The sequence below is a fragment of the Panulirus ornatus genome, chromosome 7 (genome assembly GCF_036320965.1).
Source record: "Panulirus ornatus isolate Po-2019 chromosome 7, ASM3632096v1, whole genome shotgun sequence".
Lineage (NCBI taxonomy): Eukaryota > Metazoa > Arthropoda > Malacostraca > Decapoda > Palinuridae > Panulirus > Panulirus ornatus.
The window spans coordinates 39245599-39270629 of record NC_092230.1 but is presented as its reverse complement, the minus strand read 5'-3'; the positions used below and the strand labels follow the sequence as shown (position 1 = coordinate 39270629).

At 41.8% G+C, this 25031-nt stretch overlaps 1 protein-coding gene across 3 annotated transcripts in view; it reads right to left on the bottom strand.

The window, feature by feature from the left end:
• LOC139749543 (KH domain-containing RNA-binding protein qki.L-like) overlaps window positions 1-25031 on the bottom strand; it is a 450440-nt gene that overhangs the window by 39173 nt on the left and 386236 nt on the right. For all 3 annotated transcript variants that reach the window (XM_071663530.1, XM_071663532.1, XM_071663531.1), the window contains 3 exons: window positions 20461-20724; window positions 9379-9664; window positions 7987-8095 (listed from right to left, as the gene is read on the bottom strand). In XM_071663530.1, coding sequence (XP_071519631.1) covers window positions 7987-8095; window positions 9379-9664; window positions 20461-20724 — 659 coding nt within the window. The remainder of the gene's footprint in view (window positions 1-7986; window positions 8096-9378; window positions 9665-20460; window positions 20725-25031) is intronic.

Genomic DNA, 25031 nt, shown 5'->3' with positions numbered 1-25031 from the left:
GACTTCCAGCAGAGGGCGAAGTACCTAAGTGAGGCCATGCGTAAAAACCTTTTGGATTTCTACGAGAAAGTGAGCTCTGTTTTCCACAAAAGGAGAAAGCTAGGTGGACTGTTTGTATACGAGCTGCCTGGAAGCATTTGACACTGTGGCTACATTAAAGGGTGATAAATGGGCAAGATCTTCAGACAGGATTATGAGGGAGGCTCATTCGATGGACGGAAAATGATTCTGGTGGAACAAAGGATGCGTGTGAGAGAAGCAGACTGGAAATTTGCTGAGGTCACCAGTGGCATGCCGTAGGGTTTAGTTCTGGAACCACAGCTCATCCTGATCGAAGTGAACGAGTTATCACACAGGAATATGTTTGCAGAGGTCATGAATGAAGTTAAAAGCGAGGAGGATTGCAGCAATTTACAAGAGGACTTGGACAAAGTTCAAAGTTCGCCTGATACATGGTGGATGAATTCCTGTTGGAAAGGATCACAATTTAGCGCGTGATCAAGTATATTCCTACGAGTCCACGGGAACGTATCGTGTTTCATTTCCCCGTGCACTCATGGGAATGGTTGATGAAATTCAATCCGAACTGAATATAAAATAATGAAGATGTGGCGCAGTGACAGAAGCTCCAATATGATTGTCATCCAGCAGGAAATAAATAAGCTGCAGGAATGTGTGTGTGCGTGTGTGTGTGTGTGTGTGTGAAGGATTTGGGAGCGGAGCTGGTGCCTAACCTGTGGCCAGAGTCCCACATTAGTAGAATAGTTAAGGAGACCAACTGTCTGCTAGTGAATATTTGATTTATGCTCGAGCTGTTCCACATCTTACAAGAGACCCCAAACCAGAATATGCTTCTCAGGTTTGGTCACCGCAACTAAAGAAGCACAAAGAACTGATAGAGAATGTCCAGATGAGAGAGCAAGGAAGATGGTGCATGAATTAAGAGAGCTGAGTTAAGGGAAACACTTTCTCAGCCATGGAGGAGAGAAGAGCAAGGAATAAATTGACGGCATCCGTTAGTTTCTTAAAGCAGCTTGATGATGTAAACAATGCACAGTTCTTGGGAGGATGTAGAGAGAGAGAAGTACCGTCATAGCTACAAGAGTTGTGGATGAATGGAATGAAGAAATGGTGAATGAAAACATCATACAAAAGTTTAGGAAGTTATACGGATCGTTGAGAAAATCAGGTAATGGGGACCCCACTCAGTGCAGTACACACACTACACACACACATACACACACACACACACACCATTTAACTCTTGCTAACATATTTAGCCTATAAGTCAATAATTCGTTTGGTCATTCAACCATCAAATCACTCGTCTATTGTCCATGTACAAATACGAAATAAAAAAAAAAAACATAGGTGATTGAGGCCACAGTTTTCGATATAAACATTCCGCGTTGATCATTTAGCTGGCTGGTTCAGGGCACAGGGTGGGCCAAATGGTGTTTTGCCAACTAATGTAATTTTCCTTTTCATTCTCACTTTATAACCGGATGTATCGACTTCAGGCAGAGAAGAGAACGTCTTTTTTTTTTTTTTCATATCAAGATGTATACAAACCTTAATTGTGATGAGCGAAAATGCCGAATTAATTAAAATTCAGCAAGAGAGGTCATGCCCGTCGCCATATTGAAGTCTATGAAAAATGTTGGAGTAAAATACAGAGATCGATAAACATTACCTAAACAACCCCACCCACCACGCCCCCAGAGATGGGGGGTGGGTAACCGACCGCCGACACCCCCCCATCCACCCTTCCTTGCCAACCTCTCCCCAAGACACTAACTTACCCCAACCTAAGCCAATGCCTAACTCAATACCGCTCGACCCTACCTCATCGCTACCTTTCCCAACCTTAACGTAGAACCACAACCTTCCCTCAGTACTACCATAACCTTCCCTTAATGTAACCCTCTACCTACCCTTAATGTAACTCTCTACCTACCCTTAATGTAACTATCCACCCCTAATGTAACCCCCTACTCCCCTAATGTAACCCTCTACCCTCCCCTAATGTAACCCCCTACCCACCCCTAATGTAACCCCCTACCCTCCCCTAATGTAACTATCCACCCCTAATGTAACCCCCTACCCACCCCTAATGTAACCCCCTACCTACCCCTAATGTAACTCTCTACCCTCCCCTAATGTAACCCACTACCCTCCCCTAATGTAACCCTCTACCCACCCCTAATGTAACCCACTACCCTCCCCTAATGTAACCCTCTACCCACCCCTAATGTAACTCTCTACCCACCCCTAATGTAACCCCCTACCCACCCCTAATGTAACCCTCTACCCACCCCTAATGTAACTCTCTACCCACCCCTAATGTAACTCTCTACCCACCCCTAATGTAACCCCCTACCCACCCCTAATGTAACCCTCTACCCTCCCCTAATGTAACCCCCTACCCTCCCCTAATGTAACCCTCTACCCTCCCCTAATGTAACCCTCCACCCACCCCTAATGTAACTCTCTACCCACCCCTAATGTAATCCTAGCCTACTCAAAGTAATCTAGAAATGGCGTTAAGGGAAAAAAAACAACCATTTGTCAGACAAAGTAAAAGGCAAAATAACGTTTGAATCGCCGACGAACCGGCAAAATAACCAGCACATAAATTATTTTTGTTTTCCAAGAAAACTCGTTTCACGTAATTTTCACTATTATAGGTCATACTATCGAGTATTCATGATAATTTCATACCTTGAAATTGCCTTTACGATACTTTATGAAAGGAATTTATTAGTGGGATACAAAATCAGGCATAAATAAAATTTCATATTTATCACACATTCCGTTTTCTTTACGTTACGACAAATATCCTTTGTAAAGACTTCAGTTATTTGAAATTACTCAGTAGATGAATAAATGGGTCATTAAGTGATTTCAAGCTATTACACAAAATATGAAAAATATCATCATTATTTCATTTGATAAGGAGTAACTATAAGAAAATAAAACTAATCAAATATCGTATCAGAAATGTATATAATCTCTAATAATAACTTTGCACAGAACTTTCTGTAATTCATCTTTATGATGTAAAGCTTTTTATTGTTCGTTCACTGTCCACGAGCAATATATATATATATATATATATATATATATATATATATATATATATATATATATATATATATATATATATATATATATATATTTTTTTTTTTTTTTTTTAACTGGTGGTTATATAACATGACGCTGACGACCCTAACGACCCTGGTAGTTATTGATATAGGTCTAACGACCAGGTCTGAAACAGCCAGTCAATTTGATTTTTCTGTAGGTTGTGACGATGATTATATATATATATATATATATATATATATATATATATATATATATATATATATATATATATATATAATCTTATCATTATTCACCTTCACGGTTGGACGTTAAGTCTACTTTAGAGCGAATCCCTTTTTTTATGTTTATTGGATCCGGGGAAGATAGTGTTAAGCCACGTTCTTGCTCTTAAAGGCGGCGCTAACTAATTGTTATCATATGCAAAGCGGCGATTGTGGCGCGGCTGGGAGAGTTTACGAGGAAGGGGGGGGGGGACGCTCTCTCTCTCTCTCTCTCTCTCTCTCTCTCACTCTCTCTCTCTCTCTCTCTCTCTCTCTCTCTCTCTCTCATGTATGTATGTATATGTATGAATGTAATGTGTGTGTGTGTGTGTGTGTGTGTGTGTAGACATGAGTAACAATGTATGTATACCTACATACATACGAGGGGAACGTGATTAAACCATGTCATTAAACTCGGCCAAAAGCCATTTATCTTAACGACACTGAACAACAGCAGTTCAAACGACTCGTTATCTCCACATCCATACTGAACAAGTTCACCGACGCAATCACGTTCAACTGAACAGGTCGCTCTCAGCTCAATGAGAAGAACAGCCTATGTTCAACCCCCCACACCGTCGCGAGGAACACTGAACAGCGTGACCTGTTCATATGAACGGAGTAGAGAATCGGACAATGATCGGAACTGAACACCTGAACACTTCACAATAGGTTCAAACCCCACCCCACCTCCCTCCCCCCTATCATTGAACATCTATATCAAGATGGTGGAATCTATGTAGCTCTTATCTTTGGGGCTAGATTTGATGGGGCTTATCTCCCCCTCCTTCCCCCCACACACACACACGCACACCCACACACACACGCGCACACACGCGCGCGCGCACACACACACACACACACACACACACACACACACAACCGCTGGGCAGGCCACGGAAGCGTCATCATAACACATCCCTGGTGACCTTTCCAACTGTTACTTGCTGTAGTTGGCATGTCTATCTATGCCCAGGCTGGGACACGACCGTCTATGGTAATCCCTTTTCTATATCTTCCCCCTCGTGTCGAGTCATCGCGAGTCCCTGGGTTCGAAAGTCCTCGAGAGAGAGAGAGTCGAACCCGCGTACTGTAATGTTGCCATCGCTATCATCATCATAAGCGAAGTGCTGGTTCTCGCTAAGGGCCATTGATGAAAGGCCAGAGAAAAAGAAGAAAAAAAAAAAGGTCTCCACTGAGACGGCTATTCAAAGGCCAAGTGAAAATGGTTAAAAAAAAACGAGGAAAAAAGGGGGTGGGATTGAGTAGGTGGGGGTGGATCCTCGTCTCCAAACGTAATGAGGCCATTTAAAAACAAAAAAATGAGGGGGGGGGGTCGTGGGGGAGGGTCGGGGAGGGGATGGGGGGTTCCTTACAATCCCACATCTGCCGGGCTAAGACGCGGGTTGATCACATCCCGTAATCGGGTCAAAGACTCATCATACAGTGTCTCATTATACCTCCAATTTCGTCCCTGATGAAGAAAGTGGGGGGGGGGGGCCGGAGGCAAGGAGGAGGGGGGGAATGGGGAGTGTGTGGGGGGTGGGGGGGGGAGGAACTGCTTCCCCTCACTTCCAGATATCGTCTGAGGCGGGTGTGGGGGAAGGGGGGGGGGGTGTGGGGGTCTCGTGGGTGCACCACTGGGCAAAAAAAACAAAAAAAAAACAAATAGCTGGAGGAGCATTACGTCTCGTGGAGAGCTCCACTGGCGAAGACCTGGGGTTCCACCAGGCGGCGTCATGGAGTACCACTGGAGAAAACGTGGGGTTGGATTAGTCGTCATGGCGGAGTACCACTGGAGAAAACGTGGGCTCACAGCAGTGTGTGTAACCAGTGGCGGCTGTCCTCATGGTCGGGTGTGGGTGTGTGTGTGGGTGTGTGGGTGGGTGTGTGGGGTGTGTGTGTGTGTGTGTGTGGGTGTGTGGGAGGGAGGAGATGATGATGAAGACGGGAGTGTAGGTTAGTTGATACTTCTCTTCTTCCTCCTCTTCTCCTCCTTCCTATTCTTCTTCTTCCTCTTCTTCTTCTTCTCCTTCTTCCTCCTCCTCCTCTTCTCCTTCTTCCTCTCCTTCCTCCTCCTCCTCCTCTTCCTCTAGTTCTTCTTCTTCTTCTTCTTAGTCACGTTTGTGAGACCTCATTGTATACGAAGGTACGACCCTTGGCCACAACGGTAGGTACGACCCTTGGCCACAACGGTATGTACGTCCCTTGGCCACAACGGTATGTACGTCCCTTGACCACAACGGTAGGTACGACCCTTGACCACGACGGTAGGTACGACCCTTGACCACAACGGTAGGTACGACACTTGACCACGACGGTATGTACGACCCTTGGCCACAACGGTAGGTACGACCCTTGGCCACAACGGTAGGTACGACCCTTGGCCACAACGGTATGTACGTCCCTTGACCACAACGGTAGGTACGACCCTTGACCACAACGGTAGGTACGACCCTTGGCCACAACGGTAGGTACGACCCTTGGCCACAACGGTAGGTACGACCCTTGGCCACAACGGTATGTACGTCCCTTGACCACAACGGTAGGTACGACCCTTGACCACAACGGTAGGTACGACACTTTACCACGACGGTATGTACGACCCTTGGCCACAACGGTAGGTACGACCCTTAGTCACAACGGTATGTACGACCCTTGACCACAACGGTATGTACGACCCTTGGCCACAACGGTAGGGTACGACCCTTGACCACGACGACGGTACATACTCTGGCTATAATGTCTGTCTGGCCTTTGACCCACAACTCTCTCTCTCTCTCTCTCTCTCTCTCTCTCTCTCTCTCTCTCTCTCTCTCTCTCTCTCTCTCTCTCGACCTCCAAATCACCACATCTTTAATTATCCTTCTAATCCATTGTCTAAATCACTTACGATATTTTCATTTAAATCTTCCCTCCATTATGATATATATATATATATATATATATATATATATATATATATATATATATATATATATATATATATATACATACACTAACTACCATCTTGCGTCTGATAATTATCTTTCCCGAATGCTTAACACATATGCTTACAAAGTATTCCATTCCTTGGAGAGAGGAAATAAAGGGAGGAAAAAAAAATATATCTTTATGATATAAAATCATTAAGCATGATGCACTTAGTTAATGGGTTGACCCTCTATATCATCTGTATTGGCTTATTTATATAAGGTTGGAACATCAACAATTAATAATAATGAAAATTACTAATAGCAGGCTAACACTAAAACTAAGCATATATATATATATATATATATATATATATATATATATATATATATATATATATATATATGCACTAAACGCCATGTCGTCTATCTAATCTGTTAATAATGCAATTCCACAAACCATACCAAGAGGCCAAAAGATTAAAAAAGAAAAAATATATATATATAGTATGCAGGAAAAGAGGGAAAGAAAACGGAAACACGTGCATTGGGTCAGGTAAAAATATTGTAATATATTAGCACATATTGGGGAGGTAATATATATATATATATATATATATATATATATATATATATATATATATATATATATATATATATATATATTAGTGCAACCTAGGTGAACGCACCACACAGACAACCATTTCCATAAAACAAACATTAAGATCAACACCAGGCCCATGCTAAAGTCAGAACCGCTTATATATATATATATATATATATATATATATATATATATATATATATATATATATATATATATATATATATAATTATTATTTATACACTAAATCACTACAAATCCCGTAGTCACCAAAAATAAAAGGGAAAATACAATTTGAAAAATAATTTGCATGGTTTAAAAAAGCATACCCAAAAAAAAAAGACTTTATATATATATATATATATATATATATATATATATATATATATATATATATATATATATATATATATATAATCCCAAAAACTTTTTAATAATAATAATAATAATAATTATAACCTAACTTATCCATGCACAGGGCTAGAGGATTATAATGGAAATGATAATTTCACTCGCTCACACTAATGGTTGGAGCTACCATGTCTTACTTAAATGGCTTTTTAAAAAGACTTATGGAAGTCGGCCATTTATACTTTTTTTTTTTTTTTAAAAACCAGCTGTTTATAGTGATATAGCTTTTAAAATAATTATATAAGCAAAGGAGATTGATTAGTTTGTAGCTTCTTCAATGGCTATCAAAACCAGAATATATATATATATATATATTTTTTTTTTTTCAACAAGGCTTTATTACTTAAATGGCTTAGAGCTTTGGCCATTTAATCGGGCCATTTTCTTGTAAAATGGCCCGATTTTTTTATATATATATATATATACACACGGGCCCCCAACCATTTTTTCTTAAAGCCAGCTAACACGTGTGTGTGCACGTGTGTGTGTGCGCGCGTGTGTGTCACCACGTGGGCTTGGGCGTCACGCCCCGACCACGTGGCTGGCATCAAAGAGGTGGGGAGTGGGGGAGTGTAGGGGGGGGGAGAGAAAGGGAAGGGGGGGAAGGGGTGTGGGAGTGGTGGGGGGGAATGTGTGTGGGTGGGGGGGGTGGGGGGGTGTGTGTTGAGGGCGACATGTTTGAAACACGTACCTGCGAGCTGCTGCTTGTGGGGTCATGGGAGCCACTGAGCCCAGGGGCAACAAGGTAGGGAAGCGCCCCAACATGGCGCCTGGCACGGCCGGTGCTGGCATACTGGGAACTGCAACATAGCAAGACTGTGTTCATAGCCAGACGGATAGACAGAAAGACAAACAGGGAGACAGACAGGCACAGACGAATAGACAGATAGGCAGACACAGACGGATAGACAGATAGACAGACACAAACAGGGAGACACAGACAGACAGACAGGCAAACAGGCACAGACGAATAGACAGATAGGCAGACACAGACGGATAGACAGACAGAAACAGACATGGAGACACAGAAAGATAGACAGACAGACAAACAGGCAGACAGGCACAGACAAATAGACAGATAGGCAGACACAGACGGATAGACAGAAAGACACACAGATACAGACAAATAGACAGACACAGATACACAGAGACAGACAGAGAGACGGGCAGGCACAGACAGACAGAAACGGGCAGGCAGACAGACAGAGACACAGATACAACCAGACAGACAGACACATTATACCATAAAATGATCAATCATTATTGTGAGATCATGAGTACATTATCTACATGATGGGAATATGGAACATCCACTTAGCATTAATCATTAGATCGCTAATAAGTAGTTCATACTAGTATAACGAGGCCAAGCTCTTGAACTGTATTGGGGAATGGAATATAATCAAGTACTTTGATATACTTCACTACAGCTTCCTATCTATCATCCACCATCACCAGTCCCCATCACCAGTCACTATACTTTCCCATCATCATCAGTCACCTCCGTTTACCCATCCCCGTCCCCCCACCACACACACACACACAGTCATTCCCATCACCTCTTCCCCATCTTCAGTCACTACACCCCCCTCCACCCACCCCCCCACCCCTCCATCAACACTACGCTCATCAATGCCAACACTTTTATATATATATATCATCAGTTTCCCATCAATCAATCAACTCCATTCTCTATAATCAGTTGTCATCCTCCCATCATCATTCCTAATCACTTCTCCCCATCGTGAATCCTCAACCATTCCCATCCATCACCAACACTCCACCACCAACAGTGACCCATCATCTAACCCCACCACTCTCCACCACAAGTCACCACCATTCCCCCATAATCACTCCCCATCACTCCCCACCTCATCATTACTCACCATCACTCATCATGACTCCCCCATCATCACTCCCCATCACTATCATCAGTCCCCCATCATCACTCATGACTCCCCTATCATCACTCATCATCACTTCCCCATCATCACTTCCCCATCATCACTTCCCCATCATCACTTCCCCATCATCACTTCCCATCATCACTTCCCCATCATCACTCCCCGCCCCTCCCCCTCACCTGTACTGAGGAGCCCCATCTGTGTCCTGGTCAGTCCCCTCATAGCAGGATGGGTCATCAAGGTCGGGGCGACTGGCGTGGCAGCGGCGGCGGCGTGGGCGGCGTGGGCGGCCATCTGGTGGGCGGAGGGGAGCTTGACGGGCTGGGCCGGGGGCGGGGAGAGGGAGTTGGGCGGGGAGAGGGAGCCCGAGGAGTCGGTGTGGCCGTCGGCGCCTTCGGCAGCAGCTCGGCCGTTCAGCACCTGCATCTCCCTCATCTGCTCCTGTCTGATCTCGTCGTTGTGGTCCTGGGGTGTGGCGGGGGGAGAGACCAACACACAGGCTGGGGTCACGGTTAACTCACACTGGGGGGGGGGTCATGATGGCTGGGTGGGGCGTGTGGGTAATGATGGGTGGGTCGTGTGGGTACTGGATGGGTCATGAGGGTAATGGGTGGGTCGTGTGGGTAATGGGTGAGTCGTGTGGGGAATGGGTGGGTTGTGTGGGTAATGGATGGGTCATGAGGGTAATGGGTGGGTCGTGTGGGTAATGGATGGGTCGTGTGGGTAATGGGTGGGTCATGAGGGTAATGGGTGGGTCGTGTGGGTAATGGATGGGTCGTGTGGGTAATGATGGATGGGTCGTGTGGGTAATGGATGGGTCGTGTGGTTATATGAGGGTAATGGGCGGGTCATGAGCGTAATGGGTGGGTCGTGTGGGTAATGGGTGGGTTGTGTGGTTAATGGATGGGTCATGAGGTTATATGAGGGTAATGGGCGGGTCATGAGGGTAATGGGTGGGTCGTGTGCGTAATGGGTGAGTCGTGTGGGTAATGGGTGGATCGTGTGGTTAATGGGTGAGTCATGAGGTTAATGGGTGTGTAATACGTTGGGTTGTGAAGATAATGGGTGGGTAGTGGGTTAGGTGAGAGGCCAATGGGTTGGTTGGGAGGGTAATGGGAGGTTTACGGGTTGGTGATGAGGCTAATGGGAGAGTAATGGCTTATTTGAGATGGTAATTGGAGGTTAATGGGTATGTGATGAGGCTAATGGGAGAGTAAGTAGTTGGTTGAGAGGCTAATGGCAGAATGATGGATTGGTTAAAGGTTAATGGGTTGTGGAGACTAATGATGGGCTAATGGGTTCATGGTGAAGCTAATCGGTTGGTAAAGATACTAAGAGGCTAATGGGTTGTTGGAAATGTTAAGGGGTTGTTAGCAGACTAATGGGAGGCAAATGGGGTTTAATAGGCTAGGGAAGAGAGAGAGAGAGAGAGAGAGAGAGAGAGAGAGAGAGAGAGAGAGAGAGAGAGAGAGAGAGAGAGAGAGAGAGAGAGAGATAGCTGAACCGGTTCCATGAGGACTAATGGGACATTAATGGAGAGACTAAATAGGCCGATGGAGAGACTAATGGGTCAATACAGAGATGCTGATGCCGTGGTGGTTCTAATGGGAAGGACTGGCTGGGAAACCTTACGAGAGAGAACTTAATGGATTGGTGGGTACTAATGGGTTAATGAGGAGACGATGCTGTGATCCTAATATGATGGTTGGGGATGGTTAGGGAAACAAAGAGGCTAATGGGTTGGTGAAATGTAACAGGGTAGCAATAATAATGGTATGGTGGAAAGGAGCATAATGCATCGCTGGCCAAAGACTTATACATAGATAATCAAAGCCTAATGGGTCGAAATTAACACTTAATGGACATATATACCTCATAATGGACATCAAATCGAGTCTAATAGGGTGCTAGTATAGTACATTCATCAGCCGTGATATATATATATATATATATATATATATATATATATATATATATATATATATATATATATATATATATATAGTGAACCTGGTCATACAGTGTTTTGAAATGTTTTATTAATTTTACATCCAGTAAATATTCATGTCATATTAATTGAGGTAAACCTTACTATTATTATACAATAATTACATTAATTCAGTAACTGTATTTTACACAATAAAGTAGAAATTCCTATAACAATGAAATAAATGTTTTTAGTTATCAGATTCGACAAAACACACCATGTATATATGTATGTATGTATGTATGTATTTATGAATGTATGCATGTATGTATTATCACTATTAACAGCTAAAGATCATTAAGTGAAAATTACTGTCCTATAACACACGAAAAAAAAAAAAAAATGGTTCATACAAAAGTTTACCTTCGATTTTTTGTTAATTTTTCTTACATATTCTTTTTTTTCTTTAGTATTTTATGTTAGTATTCTAAATTCACAGATTCATCAAAATTAATAATAAATGGCTAAAATTTTCCTTTACCTCAAATAATCAATGGTAATATTAAAAATGTACTTTATTAGATCACTGCCAAATTATTGTATATCAATTATAATCATTGTGAGCACAGGAACCAATTTTTTTTTTTTTTATTTCCCATTTGACAACTTCGTCAATATCACTTCATTTTCGTGATTAATATTAATCCAGTATCTACAAGTGGGGGGGGGGGGGGGGGTTAGTTTTAATCAGAGGCTACACCACCTCACAAATGAACAATTTAAATTAACATCGTCCAACATCGATGTCAATTTGTGACCGGTTATTTGATGAATTCATATATCCTTTCCCAATAATATATATATATATATATATATATATATATATATATATATATATATATATATATATATATATATATATATATATATATATATATATATATATATAATAAAAAATCTTGCTTATAAAGACTTTATAATGTGAGTATATTTGTGAAGAAAAAAATGAAAGCATATGGGAAGTTAATTTGTGCGTAAAATGATATTGGAATATATGAATATATACGATTTGAGACCTGGACATCATATAGGAATAGATTTGTATAGCAATGAAGCCTCGCAAGTTATATACGATTAGTATAGGAAATGAGATCTAGAAATGATATACGAGTAATGTATAATAAGACGTAGATCATATAGGAACAGATTAATATATGAAACTAGCAAAACGATTTAAACATCATGTGTTGCCTTTTACTTTTTTTTTTGGTTTAATTTATGTATTAGATGACAAGTCTACAAGCCTCTGTCCATCCCCTCTCCCCACTTCTGTACGTATATATATTACAAGCCCTTGTGTACCTGATCTACAAGAGCTGTGTGTGTGTGTGTGTTACAAGCTTAACCCTTCATTCTACACGGTCTACAAGTTATTCACAAGCTGTAGAGATGAATATATATATATATATATATATATATATATATATATATATATATATATATATATATATATATATATATATATATGTAAGGTCTTCAAGTCTGTGAAATGCTCTGCATAAGGACTTGTAAAGCCTACAACAAGCTTTCTGAAGCTTACTTAGGTCTTGTACAAGCCTACAACAAGCTTTCTGAAGCTTACTTAGGTCTTGTTCAAGCCTACAACAAGCTTTTTGAAGCTTACTTAGGTCTTGCGAGAGCAAGTACTGCTTGTTCTTGTCAAAGCTGTGCATTTCAAGCTACAAGCTTTACGAGAGATATATACATAAAGCTTATACAAGTCTAGTGATTGATCGACAAGATCTCCAAGAATGGCAATATACAGAGCGCATTACACACGCATTTTGGCCAGTGAGAGATAACGGGGAGAGATAATGGTCTCTGAAGGGTAACTAGGAGACAAATAGTAGGGCTTTGAGAGATAATGGGAAGACATAGAGGCTTGTGGGAGATAATAGGTTGTAGAGAGACAGATAATGGTCACAATGGACCTGGAGAGATGATGGTGTGGGACCACCAGAGAGAGAGAGAGAGAGAGAGAGAGAGAGAGAGAGAGAAATTCCACTATACACCTTCACTTACTACACTCTTTATAACCCCCCCCCCCCCCACATCCTATGCTCTGTACTATCATATACATTCCCGAGGTCCTGGAATGTAAATCGAAAATGAATATGTATCATTCCTACCTCGGTATTTGTAAGTACATATCCAAATCGATCGAAAAATTTGCTTAAATCGAATTTTTTTAAAAGGCATTTCCAGTTTTTCAAAAGTTAACCCTACCATTTTTGTCCCCAAAAGACGTTAGTAAATATTAACCGAATTTATTATCCCAATTATCCTAATAACCGTAGATTCTATTAGAAAATAAATCCTCGCAATTTAGAATACATCTACCTCCATTACGCTGCATTTTAATCTAGCAGTGACTGTAGTGCCAAATGACGCCGGGCTAAAGACTCATTCCCCCGAGGTCTGGAGTGGCATTAAATTGAGACGGCGTTTGGAGAAATACATTAAACCGGAAGTCCTATTATTACACGGTGGAGAGACGCCGGTAATTGTCTAACCCTTCCTCCATGCTACCCTACCCCCCACCCTATCTCTCTCTCTCTCTCTCTTTTTCCCCTGCTGGTTACGCCTCTCTTGCCAAGGTCTGGAAGAGGTGTATATATATATATATATAATATATATATATATATATATATATATATATATATATATATATATATATACATACAAGCTTTAATCTCTCTATATATATTGTATATACAGGTGTTGGTCTCTATATGCAAGATATAATATACAGGTGATGGTCTATATATGTAAGGTATATACAGGTGAAGGTCTATATGTACGGTATATACAGGTGATAATCTCTTTAATAAGAACTGTATAAAATTTAGCTTTTAATTTATAGATTATGTTCATAAAATTTGGAATATAGTTCATTTCGTTGGGTATAGATTTGTTAGCAATGTTGAACATGATCGTAGGGGAACTGAACACGACGGTACGAACCCTTGAACACGACGGTACGACCCTTGAGCGCGACGCTACGACCCTTGAGCACGACGGTACGAACCCTTGAACACGACGGTACGAACCCTTGAGCGCGACGGTACGAACCCTTCAGCGCCATGGCGCGACTTCTTAAGTATTCATAGAGTCTAAATGTTAATATTTTTCTATGCCACATGTATGAAATGTGATTAAATCTCATCATTGCTTTGACTATAGCAAGAAATTGAGGATCATTTCCTTTCTTAAGCTTGCATTATCATAACGGGTAGCAGGGGTTCGAACCCGCGACGCGGGGTTTGTCATTTGGAACCTGAACAGCCGAGTCGATGGTTCAAAACGTTGAGTTGGTGGTTCACAGAAAGTTCGAACCGCTCACTCGAGGGTTCAAAAGCTATTCGAACCGTTGAATCTGTGGTTCACAGGTTGTTCGAACCGTTAACTCAGTGGTTCACAGGTTTTTCGAACCAACGAACCAAACAGATAACGTATAATACTTAATTATTTACAATGGTTAGAGAAGAATATATACATTTTCACGCAGAGTATCTTCGACTGGAATAATAAAAATACATTTTGTCTTCAGAGTTTAAAGTAAGAAGTGAATTAAAGATATTTTTTTTTTCAAAGGTAATCCATCTTCTCCAATATACTTTTCCAGGAATGGTCTCCACCTGACGAGACCTTGGGACCAAAGTAAAAAGTTTTGATATTTTTTTTTTTTTTTTTACGTCCCTGAGTTTAAAGGGGGGACACCAGCAAAGTCTCGACTTACATAAATGTTGGCCATTACTTTAAAATTACAAGTAATACAACTTTATGACTTATAATATTCTTATGTGATCTTCAGAACTTATAAAATTTACTTTATAATATATATATATATATATATATATATATATATATATATATATATATATATATATATTTCGGGTTAGATTTGATTATTGGATATACTAAGCTGCTATGTCCTTTGGCAAAAAAAAAAAAAATTCAAAAATGTTCAAAAGGAAATTACACTATTATTGAGGATAGATAGATAGATAGATAGATAGATAGAGAGAGAGAGAGAGAGAGAGAGAGAGAGAGAGAGAGAGAGAGAGAGAGAGAGAGAGAGATCGGTATATTTTTACGGTCAGATTAGAAATTCATGAACCATAGAAAACGAAGGCTGTAAATGAGAGGAAAATGTGGGTATCCCGCGTAAGGTGATGGGGGGTTTTATGGCCCACTAACGTACTTGCTGCTCATCCCTCGCTGGAGCTGGTTATCACCCTCCTCTTAACAAAAGATTCTGCAAATTTTTTACGCTATTTTGGATTTAGGAAGAAGTCGGGAGGGTTGACTGCTTTTTCTTGTTTACATAAATCAATTATCACAAATTGTTTCAATCTCGATTTTAGTATATAATATATACAAGTTGGTGTTACCGGACTCCGCACGCATGTAGTTACGCCGCGAGTGAATTGGCTGGTAATCAGTGTACGGTGTCATGCACGAAATCAACATCAAGCGTCTATCCTTTCCCAACTACTGATAGTAGCGCAGCCTCGAAGCTGCAGGGATCCGTAGAGTATACTGCCCTTGGAGTTATACGATAACAATAGGTAAATAATCATACGTTAACAATTATACGCAGAATGTCCACTTCAAAATAATTCGAATACCTAAAGAAAATGTTTAGATTTATTTGTTTATTTTTATTTTTTTTGGGGGGGGTGGGGTGGTTTGTTGATTATAACATGATGTTGACGGTCTTAATAACCCTGGTTGTTGTTATAGGCCCTAAACAACCAACCCTCAGTCACCAAATGCCACGTATCTTACGAAAATAAACACTATTTTCATTGAAATAGAAATATGTCAATATTGTTATTCTACAAAAGTAAAAGGAGAATTTAGAAATGAAAAAAAAAATAGTATTTTGATATTTAGAATGTGATTAGAAACAGAGACATCATGCATAGTAGTAATATCTGAATATCTCAATACTGAAAAAGAAGATAATGTCAATGAATAGCAGAAATATTCGGATATTGTAATACAAATATTTGAATATTTCAGTGTTAATACAAAAGCCATGGGTATGATATTGAACGTAATAAGGACCCGACTACCCGAATACTTCAAAGTTCACCAAAAGGTCTCTGGTAGAATATAGAAGTTAATAAAGAGGACAAATATTTGAATATTCTATATATGCTAATAAGGCGGGGGTATATCCGCGAGAGCGACTGAAGTAGAGGGTATCCACGAGCGCGCGCGCTCGCCCCTGTGTTGTGTGAATATCAAAAGAGGGTTTAATATTGGATACTGCCCTGGGGGGGGGGGGGGAGGATTTTGAGGGGTTCAGGGAGAGTGAAGAGGGTAGATAGAGGGAGAACGGAAGAGGAGGTGAGGGGAAGGGAAGGTGAGGGGAAGTAAGAGGGTTACTTCTCGTGTAGTTCTCGTGTAGTTCTGCCATATTCTCTCTCTCTCTCTCTCTCTCTCTCTCTCTCTCTCTCTCTCTCTCTCTCTCTCTCCTCACTTATTCTCCTTTCCTCTCCCTTCTCCCAACTCATTCACTCTCTCTCCCTCTCTCACTCCCCTCACGCACTTTCCCCTACCCCTTTCCTCTCCCCTTACATTTCCCATACTTTCCCCAGTTCTGGTCGCTCGACTTGATCAAAGACGAAGTTAAAAACCCTGGAACGAATACAAAGCAGAGCGACGAAACTAATTCCGTGATTCTATCTCAGGAAAACGCAGACACTGAACAATATGTAAAACAAGACTTCAAATCATGTAATAAGATCACTAACACACACACACACACACACACACACACACACACACACGAATCCTTCACGTTAGACAGAAGTATGTTGGCCGAAAGTGTCTGGTTGGTTAAAAAGGTACGTTAATATGTCATTCTAAATCCCGGATGAACAATTACTTTAATTTTTATTATATTAGTGTACGAGCCATGTTCAAAAAGGCATTATGATAAGTAAGCATTACAAAGTATATTTATTTAAAGGACTAAAAGCAGAGCATCCATCACCATGAGTAACCAGGAGCTCAAATGATTCGTTTTCCGTTTATGCTTTCCCATAGAATTTCCAGGCTAGTATACCCCCAAGCTTGATACTCTCGCCTCATAATTATTTTCCAATCGACTGATGTGCCGGAGGGAGAGGTGGGTGGGTGGTGGGGCAGGAGCCTTCTGCTGTACTATCCTGTCCCCATCTATAGTGGTGCGTGGTGGTGGTGAGGGAGGGGCCTTCTGCTGTACTGTCCTGTCTCCATCTATAGTGGTGGGTGGTGGTGGGGAGGGAGGAGCCTTCTACTGTACTATCCTGTCTCCATCTATAGTGGTGGATGGTGGTGGGGAGGGAGGAGCCTTCTACTGTACTATCCTGTCTCCATCTATAGTGGTGGATGGTGGTGGTGGAGGAGCCTTCTGCTGTACTATCCTTCAGCACCAAACCTAACCACCTCGTCATGGACCATCAGGTTATTCTGTTATCCGGCTTTCCCATGTAGGACGTATTCCCCCCCCCCCCCCCCCTCTCTCTCTCTCTCTCTCTCTCTCTCTCTCTCTCTCTCTCTCTCTCTCTCTCTCTCTCCCTCCCAGCTCTCCCTTAATTACACGAGCCATTTAGCCATACCCCAGGCAATAACTCACCCCAGTAATTCATTACGCGCATTATATGCCGTATCTCTGGCATGCCTGGGACCCGTCCGGGGACGTAATGGGACAATGCAGTGTCTCTCTATGACAGCTGGAATGCATCCCGGGACATGATGGGACAATACAGTATCCCTTGCAGGGTTGGGACCCGCTTGGGGGGGGGGGGGGACTTGCTGTAGGGACGGCAATGTAGTGTCTCTGGGACCCCATCTCGGGATACGATAACATGCCGCTGGGACGTACGGGACTCGTCGTGGGACATAATGATACCAACACCGTGTCTCTGGGACGCATCCCGGGACATGATGGAGTAATAATACCCCTCCATTGGCGCGGCTGCGACCTCCTGTCGTGGGACGTGATGGGACAATAAGGCTCAGGCGGTGGCCCACATTAAGGTAAGCCCGGGACATCTTCCAGGGGGGGAAGGGTTGGGATGGGACCAGAGGCCGTGACGACCCAGGATTATAGGCCTGGGAGAGAGAGAGAGAGAGAGAGAGAGAGAGAGAGAGAGAGAGAGAGAGAGAGAGAGAGAGAGAGAAACAGCCAGACACGGCGAGATAAAGAGGAAAGAAAAGAAATAACAAAGATTTGGAGAGATTTTTATCTTCAAGAAACATGCAGTATTTTGGACAGACGAAAAAAAAGGTGAATTTTGTACTAAATGAGACAAAGGGACTTATGAGTCTTTATATATATATATATATATATATATATATATATATATATATATATATATATATATATATATATATATATGGGAAGGTAAATATGTGGCAGGAACAGATGGGGGACATTATTATCATTATCATTTTTACTTTACTATCATTTTTACCATAATTTTCATTAATGTTCTTTATTATTATCATTATCATTATTATTATAATAATCAAATTTAATAAAATAGTTTTCCTTTTAGAAAGCCAGAAAGACTCACAGAGCGACACGCATGTCCTCATGGTCGGTAATCCATCGAAGGAAACGTATGACATCGGTCTTAAGAGTTTTTGAAAAATTTATTAAATTTTTTTTCCCCCCAGTATGACACAGAGGGGGGGATCAGAATGTCCCCCCCCCCTCCCCTACAGAAAGGGGGTGGGGGGAGGGGGGAAAAGGGGGAGGTTAAAGTGAATACTTTTGTAAAGTGAATACTTTTGGTAGATGGGTTAGAGGCGCTGCTTATATTCTTACTAAGGGGCCACGAGCCAAAGTATTGATACTTTTAAAACCTCAGGTTACGGGCGTATAGTGATACTTTGGTAACGGGTTACAGGCGAGAAGAAATACATGTTACTACATGTTACAGGGGAAATGCAATACTTTTACCTCGCGTAACAAAAGTAAGATACTTTTACTTCACATTACAGGCTGTAAGTATGCTTTTACTACTACAGGCTGTAGGGGGACTGTAATATCTTCATGACAGGATACAGGCGAAAATAATAATAGAACACTTTTGACCTTAAGCAAACGGTAAAAAAAAGGAAAAAAAACCGGTTTCGTAAACAGTAAGGGACGAAGGCGTGGTGTTTCCTCCCACAGCGTCACAAACAGGGACGAAGGTCTGGTTAAAAGAATATATATAAACATATATGTATATATATACTTTGTGTTTTCTGCTTGTCAAAAGTTTTGAGTCAGACGTCTCCTCTGTATTCCAATCACTGTCTCAAAAGTTTTTCCAAGCTGTCTGTCTGTCTAGTTTATCTTCTGTCAGTCCAACGTTCTTTAAGGCTTATATATATATATATATATATATATATATATATATATATATATATATATATATATATATATATATATATTGAAATGTATAGGTATGTATATGTGCGTATGTAGGCGTGTATGTATATACGTGTATGTGGGTGGGTTGGGCCATTCTTTCGTCTGATTCCTTGCGCTACCTCGCTAACGCGGGAGACAGCGACAAAGCATTATAATAATAATAATAATATATATATATCACCATTGATTGGTAGTCATTAGATTATCCAATCTACATTCATCGACTAAACACACAATCCCAATCATGAAATCATCTTATCCATCACATAAAAAAAAAAAATAAAATGGTCTGGATTCTTGTATTTATCTTCACCAACCTCTTACAGACAGACAACCCCTGAAGCCTATCTCAACCCCCACACACAGACAGTCAACCTCTGAAGCCTAACTCACAAACTCCACTCGCAGACAGACAGTCAACCCCTGAAACCTACCCTACAACCCCCCTTACAGACAGACAGCCCCTGAAACCTACCTCACAAACCCCCTCAAAGACAAACAACCCCTGAATCCTAATCACAACCCTCTTAGAGACAGACAGACAACCCCTAAAACCTATCTCACAAACTCCCTTTCAGACAACCAACCCCTGAAACCTAGTCACAACCTAATACACACACAGACAACCCCTCAAACCAAGTCACAACACTCCCTCCCCCATACACACACACACATACACAACCCTTGAAACCTACCTCATAGCAACCCACCCCCATACACACACAGACAACCCATGAAACCTACCTCATAACAACCCCACCCCCTTATAGACAAACAACCCCTGACACACACCCAACCCAACCCCTACTGCTCCAGACCAACACCGCTCCTACCTCCTCCTTCGCCACTCACCGGCACCAGGTATCTCCTTATCTCCGTCAGGGCGTAGGCGATCCTGGCGTAGGCCTCGGCAGGAGGGGCGTGGGCTGTCACCTCCACATGCAGGTCCTCCTGCAGGTGGCCGTACTTTGGGTCAGGGTTCTTCCTCAGCTCCTCTTCCTTGGCCTTGTCCCTGAAGGAGCCCTTGCCGAGGATGGCCATCTTGGTCATCGTCTCCTCCTGAAGGCGCTTGAGGGAGTTGCCCTTGGGACCCAGCAGCTTCCCGACGAAGTTGAACTGCAGGCGGGGAAGAAGGAGGAGGGGGAGAAAGAGAGACAAGGGTTAACAGTGTGAAGTGACTTCGCGTCGTGACGAGATGATTGGATAATTATGGGTAATAAATGAATAACTTGACTCGTATGCAATGTATTTAGGGGTGATTATATATATAAATCGATCTTCCTATCTATCTATCTACCTATCTACCTGGTTATCTACATGAGAATCTGATTTGTGGGATGTGAATCAGACAACTTGTGAATATAATTGGAAATGTTAAAGGGAATATGTCTCCTCACTGGATAATTGGCTGCTTAAGGACGAGGAAGAGAAGAGATGATGTTGATGATGAAGAGGATGTAGAAGAAAATGAAGAAGTAGATGATGAAGATGAGGAAGATGATGATGAGGAAGAAGAAGTACTAGATGATGAAGAAGAAGATGAGGAAGAAGAAGTACTAGATGATGAGGAAGATGATGATGAAGAAGTACTAGATGATGAGGAAGATGATGATGATGATGAAAAAGAAGATAAGGAAGATGAGGCTGATGAGGAAGAAGATGAGTAGGTCAAGATATCCAGCAGTGTACGACCCAGGTAAAGTTGTCTTGCTCACCTCAGCACCCAACCTTCAAACTCCATAATTACGAGTAAATTATAGACATTCTCTCTATAATCATTCGATTATAAAAACACGCGGGGTTAAACTAAATATGACTATGATTATATACATCTGGGAATCGATTCATACAAATTCACCCTCGAATATAAATATATTATATATTTTTTGAGAGAGGGTGGGGGAAGGGGGTAGGTGGGTGGGTTTTTGGAAAGGGGTGGGTGGGTGGGAGGGAGGGAGGGGAAGTGGTAAAGGTTGAGCTGTTGCTTTTGTATATATTTCTGTCTCTTAAACGTTTTTTTTTTTTCCCCTTCGTTTATACCATCTTTCTTCTTTTCCCCCAGCTACGTTCATAAACTTTGTGGAGTCACATGACCATGTACCATTTTCTATGCCATTTTCCGGATGCACTGACACCCTCCCCACTCCCCCCCCACCCCCTTACCCCATCATCATCCCACCATCAAAATAAATAAAAATAAGAGCGAGTCGGCCAAAAGTTAACCAAATTAGAATCATTTAAATTTCATTTATGGGAATTATTTTTTTACATCGTTAATGATAAACCTGATCTGATTGTATACTGTAGATTATATTTATGTATTATATTTCTCTGTTTTATGATACGCTCTTACGCAATTTAGACGATATATATATATATATATATATATATATATATATATATATATATATATATATATATATATATATATATATATGTGTGTGTGTGTGGCGGGGTAGCGACGGGAATGGATGAAGGCAGCACATATGAATATATATATATATATATGTGTGTGTGTGTATGTATATGTACGTGTGTGTGTGTGTGTGTGTGTGTGTGTGTGTGTGTGTGTGTGTACAGCAGTGGAGTGTTGTGGAAGACATTACTCGGGTTATTCTTGCGTGTTTTCTCCGCATTTTGTTGCGGTTGCTGAGGCCATGGACAAGCAGTTTGTTAAGACGGCTGCAGGATGATGATGTAGTGGTGGACTCTCTCTCTCTCTCTCTCTCTCTCTCTCTCTCTCTCTCTCTCTCTCTCTCTCTGTGTCTCCGCCATTTTTTTTTTTAATGCCTCTTCTTTTCCCGCGTCTATACCTTGTTTGTGTGTGTGGAGGGGGAGGGGGGGTTCCATTGTTCCCTGGTTCTCTCGTATATTTTTCTCTCGTGTGTCTCCGTTCGTTATTATTGGGGTTTATGCTGTGTGTCGGTCCAGTGTTTTAAGGAAGGGGAAGGATGGAACGGAACAGGGTGAGGGGGGAAAGGAGGAGAAACAGGTGGAAAAGAACAGGGTGAAAGGAAGGAGAAGGAACAGGTGGAAAGAAACAGGGTGAGGGAAGGAGAAGGAACAGGTGGAAAGAAACAGGGTGAGGGGAAGGAGAAGGAACAGGTGGAGAGGAACAGGGTGAAGGGAAGGAGAAGGAACAGGTGGAGAGGAACAGGGTGAAGGGAAGGAGAAGGAATGGGTGGAACGGAACAGGGTGAGGGGGAATGAGGAGGAAGAGGTGGAAAGGAACAGGATGGAGGAGGAGGAACAGGTGGAAAGGAACAGGATGGGAGAAGAAGAAACAGGTGGAACGGAACTGGTTGGATGACGGGGTGGAACAACTGAAACTGAACAGATTGGAAAACGAAGAAAACGAGAAAGAAAGAGTAAATATGAAGAGGAAGAAGAAGGAGGAACGTTTACAAGGGTTATCAGACAATGAAAACATACTGGATCATCACCCATATAGTCAACACTGGGGCTGAGACCCGGGAGATAGAGAGAGAGAGAGAGAGAGAGAGAGAGAGAGAGAGAGAGAGAGAGAGAGAGAGAGAGAGAGAGAAACTTTTGGCCTAAATCCCTTAGGTAAGGTGTAATTTCCTTATATCTTTCCCTTTGAAACTATCAGACTCACTGAACTTAAATTTCTTTCACAAACGAATTTAAGAAAGTTCAGAAGAATATAATTCTTTCATCTCCAGTGAAATTATCCATATAATTACCATGTGAAAGTAACACTATATAATATATATATATATATATATATATATATATATATATATATATATATATATATATATATATATCCTCTAAAGATTGACCAAGAGGATATATATATATATATATATATATATATATATAACCATGTGGAAAACATAAAAGTTCCCAGGTGCACTTTCGTGTCATAATCACATCATCAGGGGAGACACAAGAGAAATATAACAGTCAGTTGATATACAACGAAGAGACGTAGCTAGGACGCCATTTGGTAAACAAGTGACTAACCATTCGGGTTTGAGATTACCCATTTTTCTAGAGGGACATTCTCATCTTATCACCTATTTCCTCTATTTCTCCACCAATTTGTCTATCTCTCCCCCTATCCTATTTTCTCTTATAAATCTGTAAGAGTTTCTCTGTCTCTCTCTCTCTCTCTCTCTCTCTCTCTCTCTCTCTCTCTCTCTCTCTCTCTCTCTAATACTTCCACACATTTCTCTCACATACCCTCCCCCTAACCACCCCTTGGGTCATATCGCTCTCCCCACCCAGTATACTCCCCCGGGGGCCGATATACTCAACGCACATACCAAATATACGAGTATAGCAGTATAGCAGTCATATACTTACGAGTTAATTTTTTTTCCCCTTTCCTTACAGCTGGGGCTTACTTAATGCCCTACCAGCTGTTTCACTAACGCATTTAAGTGCACCTAAGTACACTTAAGACAGTATCTTGTCTAAAATAAGAACAAACGAGCGTTTAAGGTTCATATCTATATGCCTTTGCACTGGAAAACCCTCTCTAGCAACGTTGTGGTATATAGCACTATTCTACCACAGGGATAATGCGACCCCCCCCCCCCCCATCCCCATCCATACCGTATTTTAAATGTTTCAAAGAAAATGGACGTTGCGTTTATATTGTAAAATCAGCATTTAATACGGGGCGTTATTAAAATGTGATGCGGGTTAGCGATCACGGCGCAATTTCATCAGGTAAGTGGTAATATGAATAGAAATATTAGCAACATTTGTAATACTGGCGAATGAATTTGAGCGTATGTTATGTATATCGGCTTTGTGTATATATATATATATATATATATATATATATATATATATATATATATATATATAACATTATTCACATGTATATACCGTGAATATTGTATGTACACACACACACACACACACCACCTGGGTTGGGTTGTGTGCACCACCTGGGTTGGGTTCTGTACCACCTGGGTTGTGTGGTGTGCACCACCTGGGTTGAGGTGTGTGTACCACCTGGGTTGAGGTGTGTGTACCACCTGGGTTGGGTTCTGTACCACCTGGGTTGTGTGGTGTGCACCACCTGGGTTGGGGTGTGTGTACCACCTGGGTTGTGTGGTGTGCACCACCTGGGTTGAGGTGTGTGTACCACCTGGGTTGAGGTGTGTGTACCACCTGGGTTGAGGTGTGTGCACCACCTGGGTTGAGGTGTGTGTACCACCTGGGTTGTGTGGTGTGCACCACCTGGGTTGAGGTGTGTGTACCACCTGGGTTGGGGTGTGTGCACCACCTGGGTTGGGTTGTGTGCACCACCTGGGTTGGGTTGTGTGCACCACCTGGGTTGGGTTCTGTACCACCTGGGTTGTGTGGTGTGCACCACCTGGGTTGGGGTGTGTGCACCACCTGGGTTGTGTGGTGTGCACCACCTGGGTTGGGTTCTGTACCACCTG